Below are 18325 nucleotides of genomic sequence, written 5' to 3'. Positions count from 1 at the left end.
ATCATCATTGTCAGATCGTGATCGTGACCACTTGTGGGGCCCGATGGATGATAGATAGGCCATTTGATGGCATCGGGTTGATCTTAGGATTTATTTTACAGTTTAATTTATGTTTTGGAACATTTATGAGAGATGTATTATGTTTTTTTCATAGAATAGGAGTGATTTATTAAAAGTACACTACACAGTTGTTTTTCTAATTTTCAAAACTTGTTGAGACTATATGAGGCGCATGTGACCTCTCTATGGTGGATTATTTTCTTCAAAAACTCTATTGTTTCCTCTCTTCCAGTCAGCATGCGATGTGAAGGCAAGTTCCAAGCGATTTGGAATGAAGATTGGAGCGAAGCCCTTCTTCAATCACGGAAGTGTGAAGCTTCCAACTATTGTCCGCAGCTTATCTTCTCCATCCAAGGTATTCCTTTAAGCTTTTCATCTTCTCTATTCCAAACCTCCAAAACCCTTCTAGAAACCTTTCCCATTCTTCCCCTTAACCTTCTCCATCTAAAACCCATCTTTGAGAAGCCAAACCATAACCCCCAAGCCCCACATGTGTGACTGTACGGCCACACGTGTGAAGCCCTAGGCTGGTCCGTACCCCTTAGCCTAAAACCTAATCCTAACCCAAAATTCCCTAATTTCCTATTTTCCCCGAATCCCCCAAACCATGAATCCCTAATTTCCCTAATTAACCTAAAATCGCTAACATCCTACCACCCATGACCCTAATTCCCTTCAATTAATACCTAAAGAAATAAAACCCTTTAGCCAATTAAGCCGATTAAACTCAAATTTCGCCCTTTTGCCAAATTCTCTAAACCCTAGGTTTACCTACATCATAATTGAGAAAGCTCTTGCCAGTATTAGGTTTTGCTTTTTAAAATAGACTTGTTCTTATTCTATTTGGACATTCTTACATCCATTATATCCTAGTTTCAAGTATTAATGATCATGCAGGGCGTTGTTTGTTAATTTTGGCCTAGACTATTCGTAGTTTCTTATTGGAATCTTGAGATGTTTGATTATTTTGGCATGTTTTGCGATTTTGATTAATTAATTTAATTTGTTGAATGATCTCACCTCAATATTTAGCTCCATGCATTGGTCCTGCATCACATCGCTTTATCTAGATTTCCACAAAGGCACAACAACAGCATGAATAACATCAAGCTAATACTATAGACATCCCTATGCTAGCAAGGTTATCAATTGGCTTCACTATAAAATGGATCCATGGTCACTGAGATACCACTATGCAGAGCACAAGCTAATAAGCTATCTTGCCTTAACCCATTTGTCCATAAGACTTCCCCTTTGTCTTGCTTCTCTGCATAATCTGCATTTCCACAAACAAAATGCATGAATAATGTCAAGCTAATACTGTGAACATGTCCTGTATGCCAGAAGGGTTATCAATCTGGCTTCACCACAAAATGGATCAATTGTCACTACCATACCCACTACTCAGAAGCATAAACCATATTTAGGTTTGTGCAGTGAGAGTTGACGTATTTATCTCCTATTCAATTTATTTCTTTATTTTTTTGCCGTAATTGGGGAGATCGTTGGTGCATCGAAGGTGGAAGTAGATGATCAGATGAGTATGTTTTCCTATCCTAATTAATTAGATTCAATTTGGTACCATTTGCTTAATTGAAACCCTGTTCAGTAAACAAATTGATACTGATGCTAATAGCAACAGCTTGGACTCACAAGGGACCCCATTAACTACAAGCTGGGAGCCAAACCAAACCTTCTTTTTATTGGTAAGCCAGGCCAAACCTTAAACTTGCGCTTATGAGATACAAGATATAGTCACACATTTCACTTGACTAATGTATGCATGCCGAGCAGTTCAAATGATACTATGCAAGAATTGGTATTAAATGCCAATTTACAGACATCAGAAGAATCAAAGAATAATAGAACTCATCAAACCAAAAAACCCCAGTGCTTGCCAACCCAACAGACCAAAACGTACTTGCAATGCACCTTTCATCTCTTCCTAGTCTTAGGCATCTGTGAACTAAGCAAATCAATTCCACGAATTGACTGACACTGAGCGCAGCAACTTGGATCAACTAGGCACCCCGTGAATTAAAAACTGCAGACTAAGTGAACCATGAACTTGGCCCTTGTCCTAGATACCAATCCCCCTCCCTCGATTGGGTCTTGCCACAGATGACGGACTCAATTACACATTTCACTTGAGTTGAGTGGCACATGCGCCATGAGCATTTCCAAATAATAATGCATAAGCTTTGGCATCAAAGGCATATATGCAGAACCCAATCCGATCTTGGTCTCAGGTCGCAGCTAGACCACTCATGAGCTCAACAATACTGGAAAGGAGATCCCAACATGAAGGGTATGTTTGTCAAGCTGCCATTGGTGGTGCCATCAAAGCAAGGCATAGATTATCCTACCACAATCTAGTTCTAGAATTTTTCCTCTTTTTTTAATCCAGTTTGACAGATGCCTAGCCGAAAGTGTTATGGGATAAAATGGTGTACCTCAGACTCAGAGATCCAAGTCAATTTTCTCACCGTGAACCATTGATTGACAGAGGATACGGTTCCTCTATGTTGAAACTTCCTAGAATCAAGATGGATCAACTGCTCTTAGCCCTAACAAGTAGTCATATTCCCATATTAATTGAGAAGGCAACAAAAGGACTGATAAATTGGCATAGTATAGCATCATTTCTCAATTATAATACATTCAAAGAATTATTTTGGTAAATTTTAGTGCCTAATGGCCCAAAATCAAAGTTAGGAGTGTAATCCCTGTTGATGACTGTGTTATTTTTCTTTCCTTTTAACAATATTCACCTATTCAAGGAAAAAGTAATGGCAGTAATGGACAGAAGCGAGTAATATTTGATCCCAATGGCTTCCTACATTCAATTGCTTTAGGGTCAATGATCCCCAAGTCAACTTTATATATGTTTCCATAGGAAAAAAAAAAGAACTTAGCATGCAAACTTTAGAAAATCCAGCTTATATAACAACAATTACTACTTACGAGCACAAAACCTGAAATACCCAACTGACTCAATTGCACCCACATTCAATAGAAAGCAACGACTCGGCTGGAATGAGAGGATAATCATACTCAAGTCACAGTAACAATAACAAATATGGAAATATTACATTATATTTTTGGTACCCAGAATCACCAAGACCAAACACTGCATAGTGAACTCCCTCCAACCACTGGCGACTGAGATTTCGTTGCAAAAGAAACCTCCAAAATACCTAGTCACATGAAAATGAAAAAGTTACATCCAAATGATCCATCGAAGGCTATGGTTCTTCAAAAATCCCATAACACAATAAAACAAAAACCACCTTCATGGTCTCCGGTGTATCACCTTGGCCCGTGGTTGACACAACAAAAATTATAGTGTCCTCATATGGTAAACGACTCTGCAAGAACAAACAAGTAACTGTGTTCAATTTCATGAGAGAAAGTGTCAAAGGAAGGTTACGGAACTCCATTTCATCTACAAAGATATCACTTTGTATTGCTATATACTACATAGTATGATCTACAACATCACCAATGAGATCAAGAAGCTCAATAATATGAAGGATCTAGTAAGAACAAACAAAATAAGCATAACATCCAAGTTGATGTGTGCAATGACCCTAGTGAATTTTACAGCTAGAAAAATTTTTTCAAAAGATCTTGACCATCTGTCTTTTCATCCATGCATCCATCCATCCATTAAATTAGGAAAACATGCATTTCTACATCAATCCGACTATTAAACCTGATATTCGATTGTTAGATTGACCAGTTCTGACATACATCTAAACATCTCGGCAACCAAACATTTATCCATCCACCAATTAGCATGATCTAACTGTTCATTTAGTTAATTACCAAAGTATCAGACTATCCCACCATTCATTAACCAATTCAACCATTCAATAGCTTATCCAACCATTCATCTAAGCATCGATCTATTCAATTATCTTCTTATACATTCTTTCATCTGCTAAGAGTGACTATTCATTCATTAAATTATATATTCGCCCATTTATCTCACAATCCAGTTGGTAATTGTAAATTTTGACCATACATATACATGAATAAGTGGTTTCAATCATGATCAACCGTTCATTTTTAATTGTGACCACACACACCTTGCCAATAAGAGATGCGTGTATCACCATGCATTTATACTATACTTGATACGCTAACATTACACACACATTGTTTCATATACACACAGTATGGCACGTACACCCCAAACACACGCACCCACCACCCATGTGCACACACCCCACATGTGCACCAAATCCTTAAAAAGCTTCCATAAAGCTCCCCTTAGCAAAACCCCCTATACCTACCTTAACTCTCCCCGTAAACCTTTGTAACTCACAAATCCCATAAGTGCTACCTATCTTAATTCGCTCTCTCAATTCTATTTAAAGGGGCGAAGACCCCCTCTCTTGAGCAGTTACATGTTCAGCCCCTTAAGAGGGGAGAGAGAGAGAGAGAGAGAGAGAGAGAGAGAGAGAGAGAGAGACCCACATCTCGTGCAACATGAGTAGATCTCCATTTTCCCTTTCCCAATTTATTTATTTATTTTAACATATGATGTTACTATAGTTTAACAGTTTATTCTGGTGTGTTTGATATGGTTTAAATGACTATTTTGATTCTTAAAAAGAGGGCTGCTTTGATGTCCACATAGGACTGATCTGAACCATTGATTTGAGTCCAAAAACGCCCATAACCTACCATTATTTAGGCATTCTACGCTGTCCACTTGTCCCAAGTTTGGATGGTCAGTAAGTTTACACAAAAATTAGTCTAATCGCCCATATGATCCATCTCCTTGTTAGGGTCCACCATGGATTGCTTGTGCTCCTAAAGAATGACATTAGTTACGCAACCTTAACCAGCCCATCCATGCCTTGGGAAATGGATGGCCATAGAAAATGAGGCCAAGTAAAGGACATATTGCATCAATGCCGTTTTTGAAGAGTGGAACACTCCATGGTATATGGCCCAAAATAAATAAATAAAACTAAGGCAATCCTGATTAAACATGTATCAGTCATGTGCATGATTGAGTGAAACCTCTATTATATTCTAACTCGTGGTCTCTGCCATGTTGTTGATGCAGGACAATTAACCACTTGCTCTAAAAGCTCGAACTGTTAGAGTATGGTGAATTAATCATTTTATCTCATAGCCCAGGCCCCACATCTCATGGGTTTAGGACCTCGGCCCAACCCCCTAAGTGGGCCCCAAATCACATGGGTCACCCACCCCGAGTGTGTCCCCGCATCCCACGGGCTACCCCACTCAAGCCCGGTGTAAAATGCGCATTAATCAGCCTTGGTGAGGAGTCTCGAAGGCGAGACCTCCCCCGTGGGCCCCAAATCACATGGGCCACTCACCCCGACTGTGCCCTTGCATCCCACAGGCGACCCCACTCGAGCCCAGTGTGAAAATGCCCCAACATTAATCACCTCCGGTGAGGAGTCTCGAACACGAGACCTCCCGCTCTGATACCAATTTGATGCAGGACAATTAACCACTTGCTCTAAAAGCTCGAACTGTTAGAGTATGGCGAATTAATCCCTTTTATCTCATAGCCCAGGCCCCACATCTCATGGGTTAAACCTCAGCTGAACCCCCTTCGTGAGCCCTAAATAACATGGGCTGCCCACCCCGAGTGTGTCCCCGCATCCCACGGGCTACCCCACTCGAGCCCGGTTGAAATGCGCATTAATCACCCCTAGTAAGAAGTCTCAAACACGAGACCTCCCCCATGAGCCCCAAATCGCATGGGTCACCCACCCCGAGTGTGCCCCTGCATCCCACAGGCGACCCCACTCGATCCCAGTGTGAAAATGCCCCTGAATTAATATTTGATGCAGGACAATTAACCGCTTGCTCTAAAAGCTTGAACTGTTATAGTATGGCGAATTAATCCCTTTATCTCATAGCCCAGGCCCCACATCTCATGGGTTAGGACCTCGGCCGAACCCCCTTCGTGGGCCCCAAATCACATGGGCCGCCCACCCCGAGTGTGTCCCCACATCCCACGGCTACCTCACTCGAGCACGATGTGAAATGCGCATTAATCACCCCTGATAAGGAGTCTTGAACACGAGATCTCCCCTGTGGGCCCCAAATCGCATGGGTCACCCACCCCGAGTGTGCCCCTGCATCTCACAGGCGACCCCACTCAAGCCGAGTGTGAAAATGCCCCCTGCATTAATCACCCCCGGTAAGGAGTCTCGAACACGAGACCTCCTACTCTTATACCAAATTTGATGCAGGACATGAAATTCAAATATGATGCGCAAGATTTCAGGTTTAAGATCACGTTAGTTCAAAAACAATTACACAACTTCCATATCCCATATAAAAGTCAAAACATTCAATTAAAGGGGAATCTGCACGGGTCCAGGCCTACACAGGCTAGGACTGGATCAATAAAATTATGGACCAAACGATGCTCAAAGGGAAATAAAAATCAACCACGCATGCATAAGAATCAATCCCTAATCCAATGGATTCCCCAATTTCAATTCAAGGAAACTTAGGGTGAGAAAATGGGCAAATCAATTAGGGATAGCGTAATATAGGGTTAGGGTTTATGAAATTAGGTATAAAAAGAGGAAAATGAGAAGAAACCTGAGACAGCCCATACGTGTGGACAGCGAGCCAGTGCGCTCGAGGCTGGCCACACGTGTGGTGGGGAGCCGAATCCCCAAACTGACTCCTTGGCCCTGGTCGGCCAAGGGGGGACTTCCAACCCTCCAAATATTGTGGCGATCCGACGTACGGTCAGTGCGTGATGATCCGTTGAAGTTTCAGCCCTCCTGCAGGTCCAGATTCTGGAAACTGGTTGTAGGGGGGATAAACAGCTGCAAAACTGAGGGATTCAGAACAAGGATGATAGTAGAAGATGAGAGATGGATGAGAGAGGGTAAGGGCGGATGGGGATAGATGTGGCTTCGCACCACGGTAGTTAGCCTTTCGAAAAGGAAGGGCTTCACACCCACTTGAAGTTTTTCACAACTCAGAAACTCAGAGAGAAAAAAAAACTTGCAGAAATTTTTATTAAACTTGAATGAATCAAAAGAACTACAAGGGGTGCCTATTTATAGGAAAAACCCTATACCCCAAAACTCGCACCATGTGCGCAACCTATTACTTGGCAATGAAGTAAACCAAAACAAAAATCAATCAAAGAAATTTAAAGCGTTCATGATGTTCTAAATAATATAAATAAGCAAAACCTAGAGTATGAACTTAATCCGACTAGTGGGCCATGATCATGAGATCCTATGATGGGCTTTTCGTGACTATCGGGCCCACTCTTTGAATCAAAACTTCATCTTCTAACTAGGAGGCCCTCCCTAGACGTCATCATCAAGCCAAATCGACGGTGGGGCCTTCCTTCTTCGTGCGTACATGCGTAAAGGGCGGCATGTGTGCGCGTGTGCACGTGATGTCCCCATCAATTCTCTCCGACTGCGAAGATTTCGCCACTGGCGAAATAAAACTCCTGAACCGCTCCAAGATGCCAGGATCAAGTCTCTGAAGCTCCTCCTCAGTGAGTCACGTGCTGTCTGAAGCTGGGCGTGACTTCCGTTTAACCGGGTACTTCTGAAACCCGACATCCGACGTTAAAACTATCTGATGGTCCATGATATCCTCTATTTCCTCTCTAGGTGTGTGAAGGTTGGGTATGGGAGGTAGAGACTAGGAAGAAAGGTCAGGAAGAGTAGGTATGGGAGGTAGAGGCCAGAAAAATGGGTTGGGACGAGTAGGTATGGGATAGAGGCTGGAAAAATGGGTCAAAACTCAAGAAGGGTCCATGGATCAAGGGAAAGGTCTGGAGAATCAGGATGGTTAGACGAAAGGCTGAACAATGCATCAATGTTCCCTTGAAATACAACTAGATCCTCCACATTGAATGTAGAACTAATTCCCATGGAGGGTGGAAGATTTGTCACATACGCATTGAGACCGTTTCGTTTTATAATTTTGAATGGTCCAGTGCTATGCGCGTGTAATTTTCGAACGGTTCCCTGAGGGTACCGCTCTGGCCTGATGCGGGTCATCATAGAGTCTCTTACACTGAATTCCTTAAAACGTTTATGTTGGTCTGCAGAAAATTTGTAATGCTCATTACTAGTAGTGATTTTCTGCCTGATTTTTTGATGCCATGAATGAATGTGATGCGCAAAAGACTCTGCAGGTTCTAATGGCCTATGAGACAGCGACATGGGGACAAGATCAATAGGTTTCCCAGGTTTTTAACCAGTAAAAACTTCGTAAGTACTGAGACCTATGGACCTATCGACGGAACTATTAAACACAAACTCGGCTGTAGGTATTACAGTGTCCCATGTTATGGTGTGCTCTATATCCCTCCTAGGTGGAGACTCATCCAGTAGATCATCAGGGAAGACATAACGGAACTCATCCACTACCGGAATAGCCTCTACACTAGCCTTTGATGCACCCTCTCTAGCCACAAGGCTGTGCATGTTGTATCACTCAAAATAGTGATCTTGATGTCCCTCATGGGGTGGGTGTACAGGTGCATGCCCTTAACTAATTCCTTGGCCAACTCCATTCATTAGTCTATCCTCCTGGCCACCTGCCTGAGATTGGACATCTACCTCGATGGTGGGGTTTGTCTCGGTGAAGGCCTTTAGTTTGGTAATGCGCACATCAAATTGTTCAAAGCGTTGGTCTATATGTTGTTCCAAGCACTTACCCACAGACTCGATCTACTGGGACAGTTTATTTAGTGACTCTTGCAATCGTTCCATGTTTAATGTAGGGTGCAAACTAACCACGACCCGTACGTGGGGGCATACAACTGCTAACTCCACCTAAGGACTTCCTGTGACGACTATATGCAACTAAATGGGACTAAATGATCCTATGAGACTCGATATAAGGGAAACTACGCAATGTTACTCAAATTCAGCAATATAGTTGTCAGAATTAGGGAATAACAGAAAGTTACAGCAATGTGAATTGCTAACTTCCTAATAATCAGAAATTTCAACAACTAATATCAGTAAGTACGGACTCCTAAGTAGCTATATATGATGAACTGGATGCATGAAGGACTGAAACAAACTAAACCCTAAATATGTGATGTATTCCCCAACAAGAACCCTAAGCTCTGATACCAATTTGATGCAGGATAATTAACCACTTGCTCTAAAGGCTCAAACTGTTAGAGTGTGGTGAATTAATCCTTTTATCTCATAGCCCAGGCCCCACATCTCATGGGTTTAGGACCTCGGCCGAACCCCCTTCGTGGGCCCCAAATCACATGAGTCGCCCACCCCGAATGTGTCCCCACATCCCACGGGCTACACCACTCGAGCCCGGTGTGAAATGCGCATTAATCACCCCTGGTGAGGAGTCTCGAACACGAGACCCCCCTGTGGGCCCCAAATCACATGGGTCACCCACCCCGAGTGTGCCCCTGCATCCCATAGGCGACCCCACTCTAAGCCCAGTGTGAAAATGCCCCTGCATTAGTTGTGTTACCGTATCTCATCCATGTGGATGGTTGAGAGGAGTCGCTACTTTAGCCAAAACAAAGCCACATGGGCCATACTCATGACAAAATCTAGAGAAACCAAAAGACAAAAGCTATGTTGTTTGTATAATAGTATATTCACACCAAGCCGAACTGAGTCGAGCTTGGCACAGCTTGGCTCAGCTCGAGTTCGGCTCGGCTCAGTCCTTGAGCCGTACTGGCCAACTCGGTTTAGTCAGCAACTCGAGCCAACTCCAGCCCAGTTCAAGTTCGAGTTTGAGCTTTCGAGTCGAGTTCGAGATCGAGATGTCGAGTCGAGTTCGAGTTCAACATCAACTTAATATATGTACATTAATTCCAATGCATAAAATCAAAGACGACTTACAAACAAAGAAGTGAAAATATTACAAACTTACAATGATCACAACATCAACTTAATATCTTCCATAGGAGTGCCTTCCTGGCATATAACCATAGTCGTGCCCATGATAGTTACCTCCTGCATCTGAACTGGATCCATCACTTTCGCGTCTTATTCATCTTAGATGCGTTTCTGTCTTTTTTTTACTACAGGAAATTTGTTTGCCGAGCTCGCGCTGTTATGTAAATCTTCATAGAGGTACCCCTCACCTCTCCTAAATCAGAAGATGGATAGAGTTTTTCATCGTGCTCTTGTATAATTTGAACTAGATTTTTCAAGCTTTCTTTACGAGCGGATTTATACGAAGTACCCGACACCATGTAAAATGCACTGAGAGTAGAGAGAAACTTGGATGCTTTGTTACTCTTCTTCCTTTTGCTCGTGCTCAATCCTACTTCGACATCATATTGTTATGGAGGATATCGTTGATATTTAGAAGCCTCTTACATACTACGTTTTAAGGCGAGTTGTAATTGTTTTTCTTCCAATGTTAATAATCTAGCTTCCTCTTCTTCCTCTTCCTTGGTAGTTCTCTGACTCCCTACTCTTCGTGTATCAGAACTTTCGCCCATTAGAACTCCTGTGGAAGGTTTGGATGAGGTGAAAGGTTTCTTATTTGAATCTAAAAGGGCCTAAAAAAGAAGTTGGACCTCCTTGGACAATTTTGCATCTCCACCCCGACATGCTAGGTGTAATCTAAGCCAATTAGTTTTGTTAACAAGCTTTCCCCCACACAAATGACACAATCTTCATTTCTCTAGACCTTTGGGAGTGGACTAGGAAACTGTAGTCCCAAACGTTAGTCGATGGGTCAAATGACGAAATATCTACACTCCATGTTTTAGAAAAATTAGTATTTTGGCACAGTTATAAATCAAACAAAAATTAGAAACGAACAACTTGACGTAAAAGCGAAACAAAAGACTGCAATATGATAAACAAAAGCAATGATGAAATATGTTTTGACGAAAGCATAGTAAGAAAATGTGCGTATCACACCGACACCACAAAGATTGGTGATTGTTGAAGTCTGTCGGTCGAACCGCGTTTTGTCAGTCGAACCGACAAAACACGGGCTCAGTCTGTTGGCAGTTGCCCACAAGTCGATCGAACCGACAAGGGTGTCTGTCGAAACAACAAAGCTTAAAAGTCTCTCTATACCAACTCAAAGACACACAGACACGTTATAGACAAAATAGGGTACTAACATAATGAAAGAAAATGAAATAAAAGTCATTGCAATTCTTTAGATGTGTAATGCATTCAAGTACACAGTACACCACTTTCAACAGATTAACAATAATTTATGGCCTCCTTCAAGCTGAAGTTATTGCAAGTGCAGTCTCGTCTTGAGACTCGATCTCCTTCTCATCCCCATCCTCAATATTAAAACTACTACCTCCCCAAACCGGACACAACCAATCTTATGTACAAATTAATACTTCAACTGTTTTTAGTGAAAGTGAGCTTCAATGCTTGCTCACGACCCTACTCCCCGTGTTAAAAATGGATTCTGATACCACTGTTGAAATTGGATTTGACAATATATCATATGCCATCACCGAATAGTGTAGGGTATTTTGATTCACTGACTCTCATCTTCCACCATCTCAAAATATCAAAGTCCGAGTCTAAACACCTTTACGATTAGCTTTTTGAGATACAAGTATAGCTATGATTCATTTGTCTGATTGTCTGCTTCTTCTTGTGCTAAGACATATTCACCAAGCACATTGTTATTGCTTATAGAAACACCTAGAGCTCTAACTTCTTTACCACCTGTTGTGCCTATGGGTAAAGTAGAAACATATGAAGTGTACAATTATTTGATTGCGTCACGAACCTTGGAGGATTCAGTTACCGCCCTTTCAATAAAATAAATCTTTATAAAAATGAACATAACTAAGCCCATCTTGCACTGATGATCAAGAACAACCGCTAAGGCCACTAACAAATGGCATGTGCTGCAATACTTATCGAACTTCATTTGCATATCAATTGCCATAAGTTGTAGAAAATCCATACCCTTACTACTGGCACACTTTTTTAGGGCTTCCTCAATCTTCTGAAGAGACGGAAGAAATAAATTTGCGGTAGGATACTTATTTCCAAAAAAAATCTTAGAGTAGTCATAAAAAAACTTTCAGGATCCTTTGAACTTGTTTTTATTTACTTCAATCACCTTCAGTAGGCAACTAAGCATACGTTATATCACATGACGCATATTCAGGAAATGCAAGCTCCAATTCTATAACTGAATCCAACATTTCAAAAGTCGAATTCCAACGTATGCATATATCTAACTTCAACGTTTTTTTAGGATTTCACATTCAACTGTTGGATTATATCACTCCATGTACTCAATCTTGAAGGTGACCTCCTTATGTATTTTACATTCTCTCTTATGTTCTCTATAGCGGGGTCAATTGTTTTCAACCCTTCTTATACAATCAAGTTTAGTATGTTAGCACAACACCTAACCTATAATATTTTTCTCTCAAAAAACAAATTTCTGGTTGCCATGAACTGGTTATGTAAAAAGGAAATTACACTGTCACTTACAAATATATTATCCAAAGTTATTGAAAAGATTTTCTTTTCAATGCCCCACTCTAGTAAACCGTAGATGTGATCTGGAATAACTAAAGCAGTATGAGGATGAAGAAGGTGGCGAAAGTTCAAAATTACCTTACAGAATTTCCAATCTTCATCGACGTAGTGTGCGGTTAATGAAATGCATCCCTTTCTTTGATTGGACGCCATCCACAAATGAGAAGTCAAACTTATTTTGTAAATCGATGCCAAAACTACTTTCATTTTTGTCTTTTCATCATACACTCTCTTAACAGTGACACTAAAGGCCTTCTCAACATGAGGATTAAAGAATTTACTATATCCTATGCAAGCATTGCTCTCTATCATTCTAAAGGATTTTCCTTCAACAATCACTAATCTTTTATACCACTCTTTCAGCTTCTCTTTGTCAAACTTATGAATGGAAAGTACACCTTAAGAGTCGTCCCCTTCAAACTTATTGGTCTCTTTGAACAACTTTGTCTACGTCTGTTTAAATGAGTAGTTGTCCCCCCAGGATGCTTAGTGTATAATGATTTGCAATGAACGCATCTAATTTCCATAGTCATCTCATACTATTGATCTTTTCTTTCCTTTAATTGAAGTTGAAGACACTCATCCCTCCGCAATAAAAGGAGATATGGCTGACACACCAACACCAGAAGTAGTTGGGACTTCCTCACTAGTTATTTATAAATATAAAGATAAGAAACTAATTTTAAACATTTATCAAAACAAAGTGGCGTCAACTTTACAGTAGAGCGGGATATGAGAAGTTACAATTTGGACCTCATGGAAAGAAATTATCTACACTCCATAAATTGTAATGATTTTATATAGGCTATACTTGCTTAATTGTCTAAATCAGTCACTCATTCAAAGTTAGATTGTAATGCTTTTATTTTCCAATTTAAATGTCATACCAAAATTCCAGCAATATCTCTTCTCTCTCTAGAAATATTGATCTTGTATTTGATTCTCACGTCAAGTGTCCACATAAAGTGTGGATATTAGACAACAAAAATAAATGCAAGAAATATATTAAGAGAAAAACAGAGACATGAACTGAAACAAGCGTATGCATTTCAATTAAACTAAATGAAAGCATTCCAATCTATCTAACCTTAAACTGTACAAAAAAGGGACAATTTAAGGATTTCCTTCTATGCCTCAAAAACCACAATGAAACCATGCCTGGAAACATAGAAATCCTCAAACGGGCAACTGATTATCCTATACTACAGCAATGAAAGCATTACAATCTAACAATAAACAATAAACAATCTAACAATCTAACAATAAACAATAAACAATCTAATAACAAACAATAAACAATAAATAATAAGCAATTATTGGGTTTCAAATTCACATCATTCCACCTTGGGTGGGCTCCACCTTGGTGTCAATGTAAAATACAGCCAAATGTGATTCTAATTCACATGATTCCAATATATATCAAATACATGGTCCCAACACAAATGACCCTGAATTGTAATCATAGATGGCCACATGTATGGTGGATACGCACAGTTTTTTAATCCCCAAAGTTCAACAGTAAATGGAGATGTTATTGGATGAACCATAAGAAACGATTATATAATACATGTAATGTAATTTGATGATTATATATATATATATATATATATATATCAATCAACACCCACTAGTCGGGCACCCAAATAGGGGGGGGGGGGGGCGCGTTTGCTAGCTCGAGTGGTCAAATAGGGATGGAGAGAGAGAGAGAGAGAGAGTCAGGGAGAGATTGAGAGGAAGGGCCGGATGGGGTGCTCCGCTTGGACAAGGACTACTGGGATTTAGGGTCGGACGAGGTGCTCTGCTAGTGCTCGGACAAGCAGGGACAGCCGCTCGGGTCGACTAGGGCGGAAAAACAGAAAAAGGGGCTTGGGTGCATATTTTAAGTATTTATATTATATTATATATATTTAAGGTATTTAAAATCGAGCCGAGCCGAACCGAGTCAAGCCTCAAGCCAAGTCAAGTCGAGCTCAAGCCAGCTCGAGCTCAGCTCGAAATATTTTCGAACTTAATAAAATGGCTCGGCTCGGCCCGAACCCAGCTTATAATCTGAGTCGAGTCAAACTTATCCGAGCCGAGTTGAGTGAGTTAATTGAGCTAGCTCGGTTTGTGTCGAGCTATAATCACACTATACCACTTGAAGAATCACACTATCCCACTCAAAAGAAATAATTATAAATCCAACCAACAACATTGCCACATCCAAACCATGGCAATTCAGTCATCAAACAAAAGGGTTAATATAGCCATTGAAATGGCGGACCCCATCATGCCATGGTCCATGTTAAATATCTTCCCTATTAGACAATCCTATCCATCGGACAAAAAAGGGCAACCACGACCAATGGTCCATATTTATCAGGGTCTCAATCAGACAGTTAGGATCATCCACAGAAGAAATAATTTAGGCATGTCCAATCCACCACTGACAACCCCACGGTATGAAAGATTCTTAACGCCAAGTGATGGGCCATTACATACAGTTCATCTAGCCGACAGTCACAAATCATCAAAATTCTACTCAATCAATGTCCCGACACACAAAAATGCATATGATGGAAAAATCATACAATCTATGTATTCACAAAATAAATAGAGAAAAATAGAAACCCTACAAAAAAAAAAAAAAGGGATTGTCCCTGTGACCAACTTGATTAGTAGAATGGCCTGATTTTGGGCCAGGGAACCTGATTTCCGACTGATGGGTAGATATGATCTTGCAAAAGGATGCCAGCCTGCCACTCTCACTAACATGTAGATAGATGGGCTAACAGGTTGAGCCATACACATGGGTGGGTAGAACAAACCTCTTAAATAATATGGTGCACCCAATAGCAACTCTGTTTACCATTGAACTTTGATGTATATCAAGCTGTCTGCATCTCCACCATACATATATGGCCCTCTATGATTTCATCTATACATACCATTCACGCTATGTGCAATATCCTGAATCGCAAAGATTGAATGACAACCATTTGGTTGGTAGCCTGCAGTGAACTTTGATTTAACGTATAAAGTGGCCCATTTCGGACCAGTGATCCGACGTCCAAAGCGGACCATAATTGAGCCATTCGTTGGACATCAAAAGGGTCTAATTCTGGACCATAAAAACAACATTCAAAAATGCCAATCTGGACCTGACAATCAGTGTCCAACCTGCCTAGATCTGCAGTGCATCAATAAGATAAAAATGGCCACAAATTCACGCTTCTAAGTCGAAATTCTGTACACTAAATCATGCTTGCTGTCCACCATCTCATGTACACATTTTCCCAAGTGAATTTACCAAGTTATTTATTTGAAATCATGACAACTGTTGTATGAATTCCAGCATACAACCTGCCACTGTTTTACACATTTTCCGCTGATTTATGGTTCACAAACCACCTATTGTGTCCATTGTTGTATATTCATAAAATCATGCAAAACTGGACCTTATCTGGAACCTTGGACTGTCCAAATCATGCAACGCAGTGAAGATGGATCATAGACCAAAATTTAAACCAAACGGATAATTCTAAAGTGGCTGGTGGTGACCATCAAGAGAAGAGCTAATAAGATAAAATCAGGGGTCCAAATTCAACAAACAAATGTATCAAGCTTTACCAATGAATCCAATTACAGGGCTACACCTCATGTACAGTGGGGCCCACAATTTGGATAGTTTGGATCAATAGTCCTTTGCAAATGCAAATCGTCATGCTTTGCATGATAATCAAACGACTCAAAAAAGAAAAAAGAGGAGTTTTCCAATCTTACAGAATCGAATTCATCCATGGAGAGGACCGAGGCATGACAGCCCCGGCGCTCCGCCTCACGCCCAACACGTTCTGCTGCATCCAAAGCATTTCCGGTCTGCGAAGCGTACAGTATCAGCAGCCGTGGCTTCTCTTCCATAACTTCCGATAATTCAGAGAAAAAAAAATCAGCAAATACTTCACTTCGATAATCAGATACTATCATTATGCAAAAGATCTAATTTGAACAAGAAAACAGAAGCTTCTTCTGATCTTAGAAAAGCAAAATACAGTGCAAAGAGAAAAACATATTCTCCTCTTTCAAAGAATTCCTGGAAAAGAAAAGAAAAGATGAAAGAAAAATACACCTGTGGTGGTGTTTGGGGGAGAAAATTCACCTGTAAGTAACTTACAGCCTGTAAGTCACTTACAGGCAAATCTACCCAAAAACTGCAGGGCGATGGGGGTGAGAAGTCACTTCCCTGTAAGCCACTTACAGGAACAACGGTCAGATTTTTAAAAAGAAGGGAAGATGGAGAAACGCACTCTCCTTCTCTGCAATCTCTCTCTCTCTCTCTCTCTCTCTGTGCAATCTCTCTCTGTCTGCAAGGACCGCCCTCCTTCTCTACTCCTCCCGAACGGTAGGGTTTGATCGCAATGTTTCCTTTTTTCTGCTTTGAAAACGGGAGTGGATTAGGTGTCACTCGTACATAGGCATGCTCACCTGTGCACGTGCGCACGTGCGTACCTTTCCACACGTGTCATGGGCCTCTAATCCGAACGGTCCATGTGATGAAACATCACATTAAACCTCCCGGGACTAATTTTCACCCTGATCTAAATCTCTGGTGGGCCATAGAAAAGCGAGATGAAAATCAAGAGAGACTGTTTTCTTTTACCATGGCCCACGAAAGTTTTGGATCAATGTAAAAGTTGGGCCTAAGGTGTCATGGGGTGCTTCATCACTTGGACGATTCAGATTTTGGACGAACATCATATATTATGAGTTCTCAAAAAAGTTCTCACAAGAACTTGTGCCAACTCGTGCGCAGCCGAGCATTTCGACAGAAGGATTGATCCACCGTGAATTATGCATTTGATCCACCCCGTCAGTCCATTTTAATAGTAAACTCTGTGAATAGCTTAAAGTAAAAAATGTCCTCAGGTATATATACAATGGTACAATGTACACTCACAGGATGGCTGGTTTGTTTGACGGAGGTTACCTTTATTCATGATCCATTCATTAGTTGCTCGCACCAGAAATATAATCTAGATGAGTAGAGGGTGGGTGCACCTCCAGAGTATGCTACTTACATAGTGTGTTGCTTCCGATTTATCTTTAAAAAATGATATGTTTTTTTCTAGTAAAAAACACCATGGAACGAGTGTATACTCATTTTTATGCATTTATTTATTAATATATTAAGGCGGGCCATATATGGATTCTTTTTATGCATTTATTTATTAATATATTGAGGTGGGGGGTTCGGTCCTTACTCTTGCTCGTGTGGCAGACTCTCATGAGTTTTAACTTCTGGTCAAGGGTTTGAGTACCCATAGGTGGTGAAATTCCACCAGCGTGAGTGTGTGGGGTGTGTGTGAATATATATGCATTTATTTATTAATATATTGAGGTGGGGGGTTGGGTCCTTATTCTTGCTCGTGTGGCAGATTCTCACGAGTTTCAACTCCCGGTCAAGGGTTTGAGTACCCATAGGTGGTGAAATTCCACCAGCATGAGTGTGTGGGGTGTGTGTGAATATATATATAAAATATTGAGGTGGACCACACAGATCTTATCCTAACATGCTCCCTTGGATTTTTTTAATGCATTTATTTTTTATTTTTTATTTAATTATTTTCATGCATTTGGATTCTAAAATTTGGACGGTAATGATAATTCTGATTTTGTTATATATGGACCATTTATGCTTAATGGTATATATTTCTTGACTTAATAATTCCTTAATTTTTAGATTTATTTGTGAAATGAATTCGGATTTCAAG

The 18325-nt window shown here is 40.7% G+C and overlaps 1 protein-coding gene across 12 annotated transcripts in view; it reads right to left on the bottom strand.

Moving 5' to 3' along the window:
- The window catches only part of LOC131226715 (NADPH-dependent diflavin oxidoreductase 1-like), a 112863-nt gene extending 95979 nt beyond the window's left edge, over nucleotides 1-16884 (bottom strand). For 3 of the 12 annotated variants that reach the window (XM_058222363.1, XM_058222365.1, XM_058222368.1), the window contains exons 1-3: nucleotides 16338-16415; nucleotides 3374-3428; nucleotides 3153-3257 (exon numbers count right to left, since the gene is read on the bottom strand). Coding sequence is in view for 6 of the 12 variants with exons in the window: in XM_058222356.1 (XP_058078339.1) it covers nucleotides 3153-3257; nucleotides 3351-3428; nucleotides 16338-16475 (321 nt within the window). In the remaining 6 variants the exon portion in view is untranslated. Of the gene's footprint in view, nucleotides 1-1249; nucleotides 1337-3152; nucleotides 3258-3350; nucleotides 3429-16337; nucleotides 16478-16683 lie in introns of those variants that run through there. The other 9 variants (XM_058222360.1, XM_058222366.1, XM_058222356.1 and 6 more) reach the window with 8 other exon arrangements.
- Between the last annotated feature and the right edge of the window lie 1441 nt (nucleotides 16885-18325).

Source organism: Magnolia sinica, chromosome 15 (assembly GCF_029962835.1).
Source record: "Magnolia sinica isolate HGM2019 chromosome 15, MsV1, whole genome shotgun sequence".
In the NCBI taxonomy this organism is placed as follows: Eukaryota; Viridiplantae; Streptophyta; class Magnoliopsida; order Magnoliales; family Magnoliaceae; genus Magnolia; species Magnolia sinica.
The sequence above is the reverse complement of the archived record's forward strand: the minus strand, read 5'-3'. Positions and strand labels throughout refer to the sequence as shown.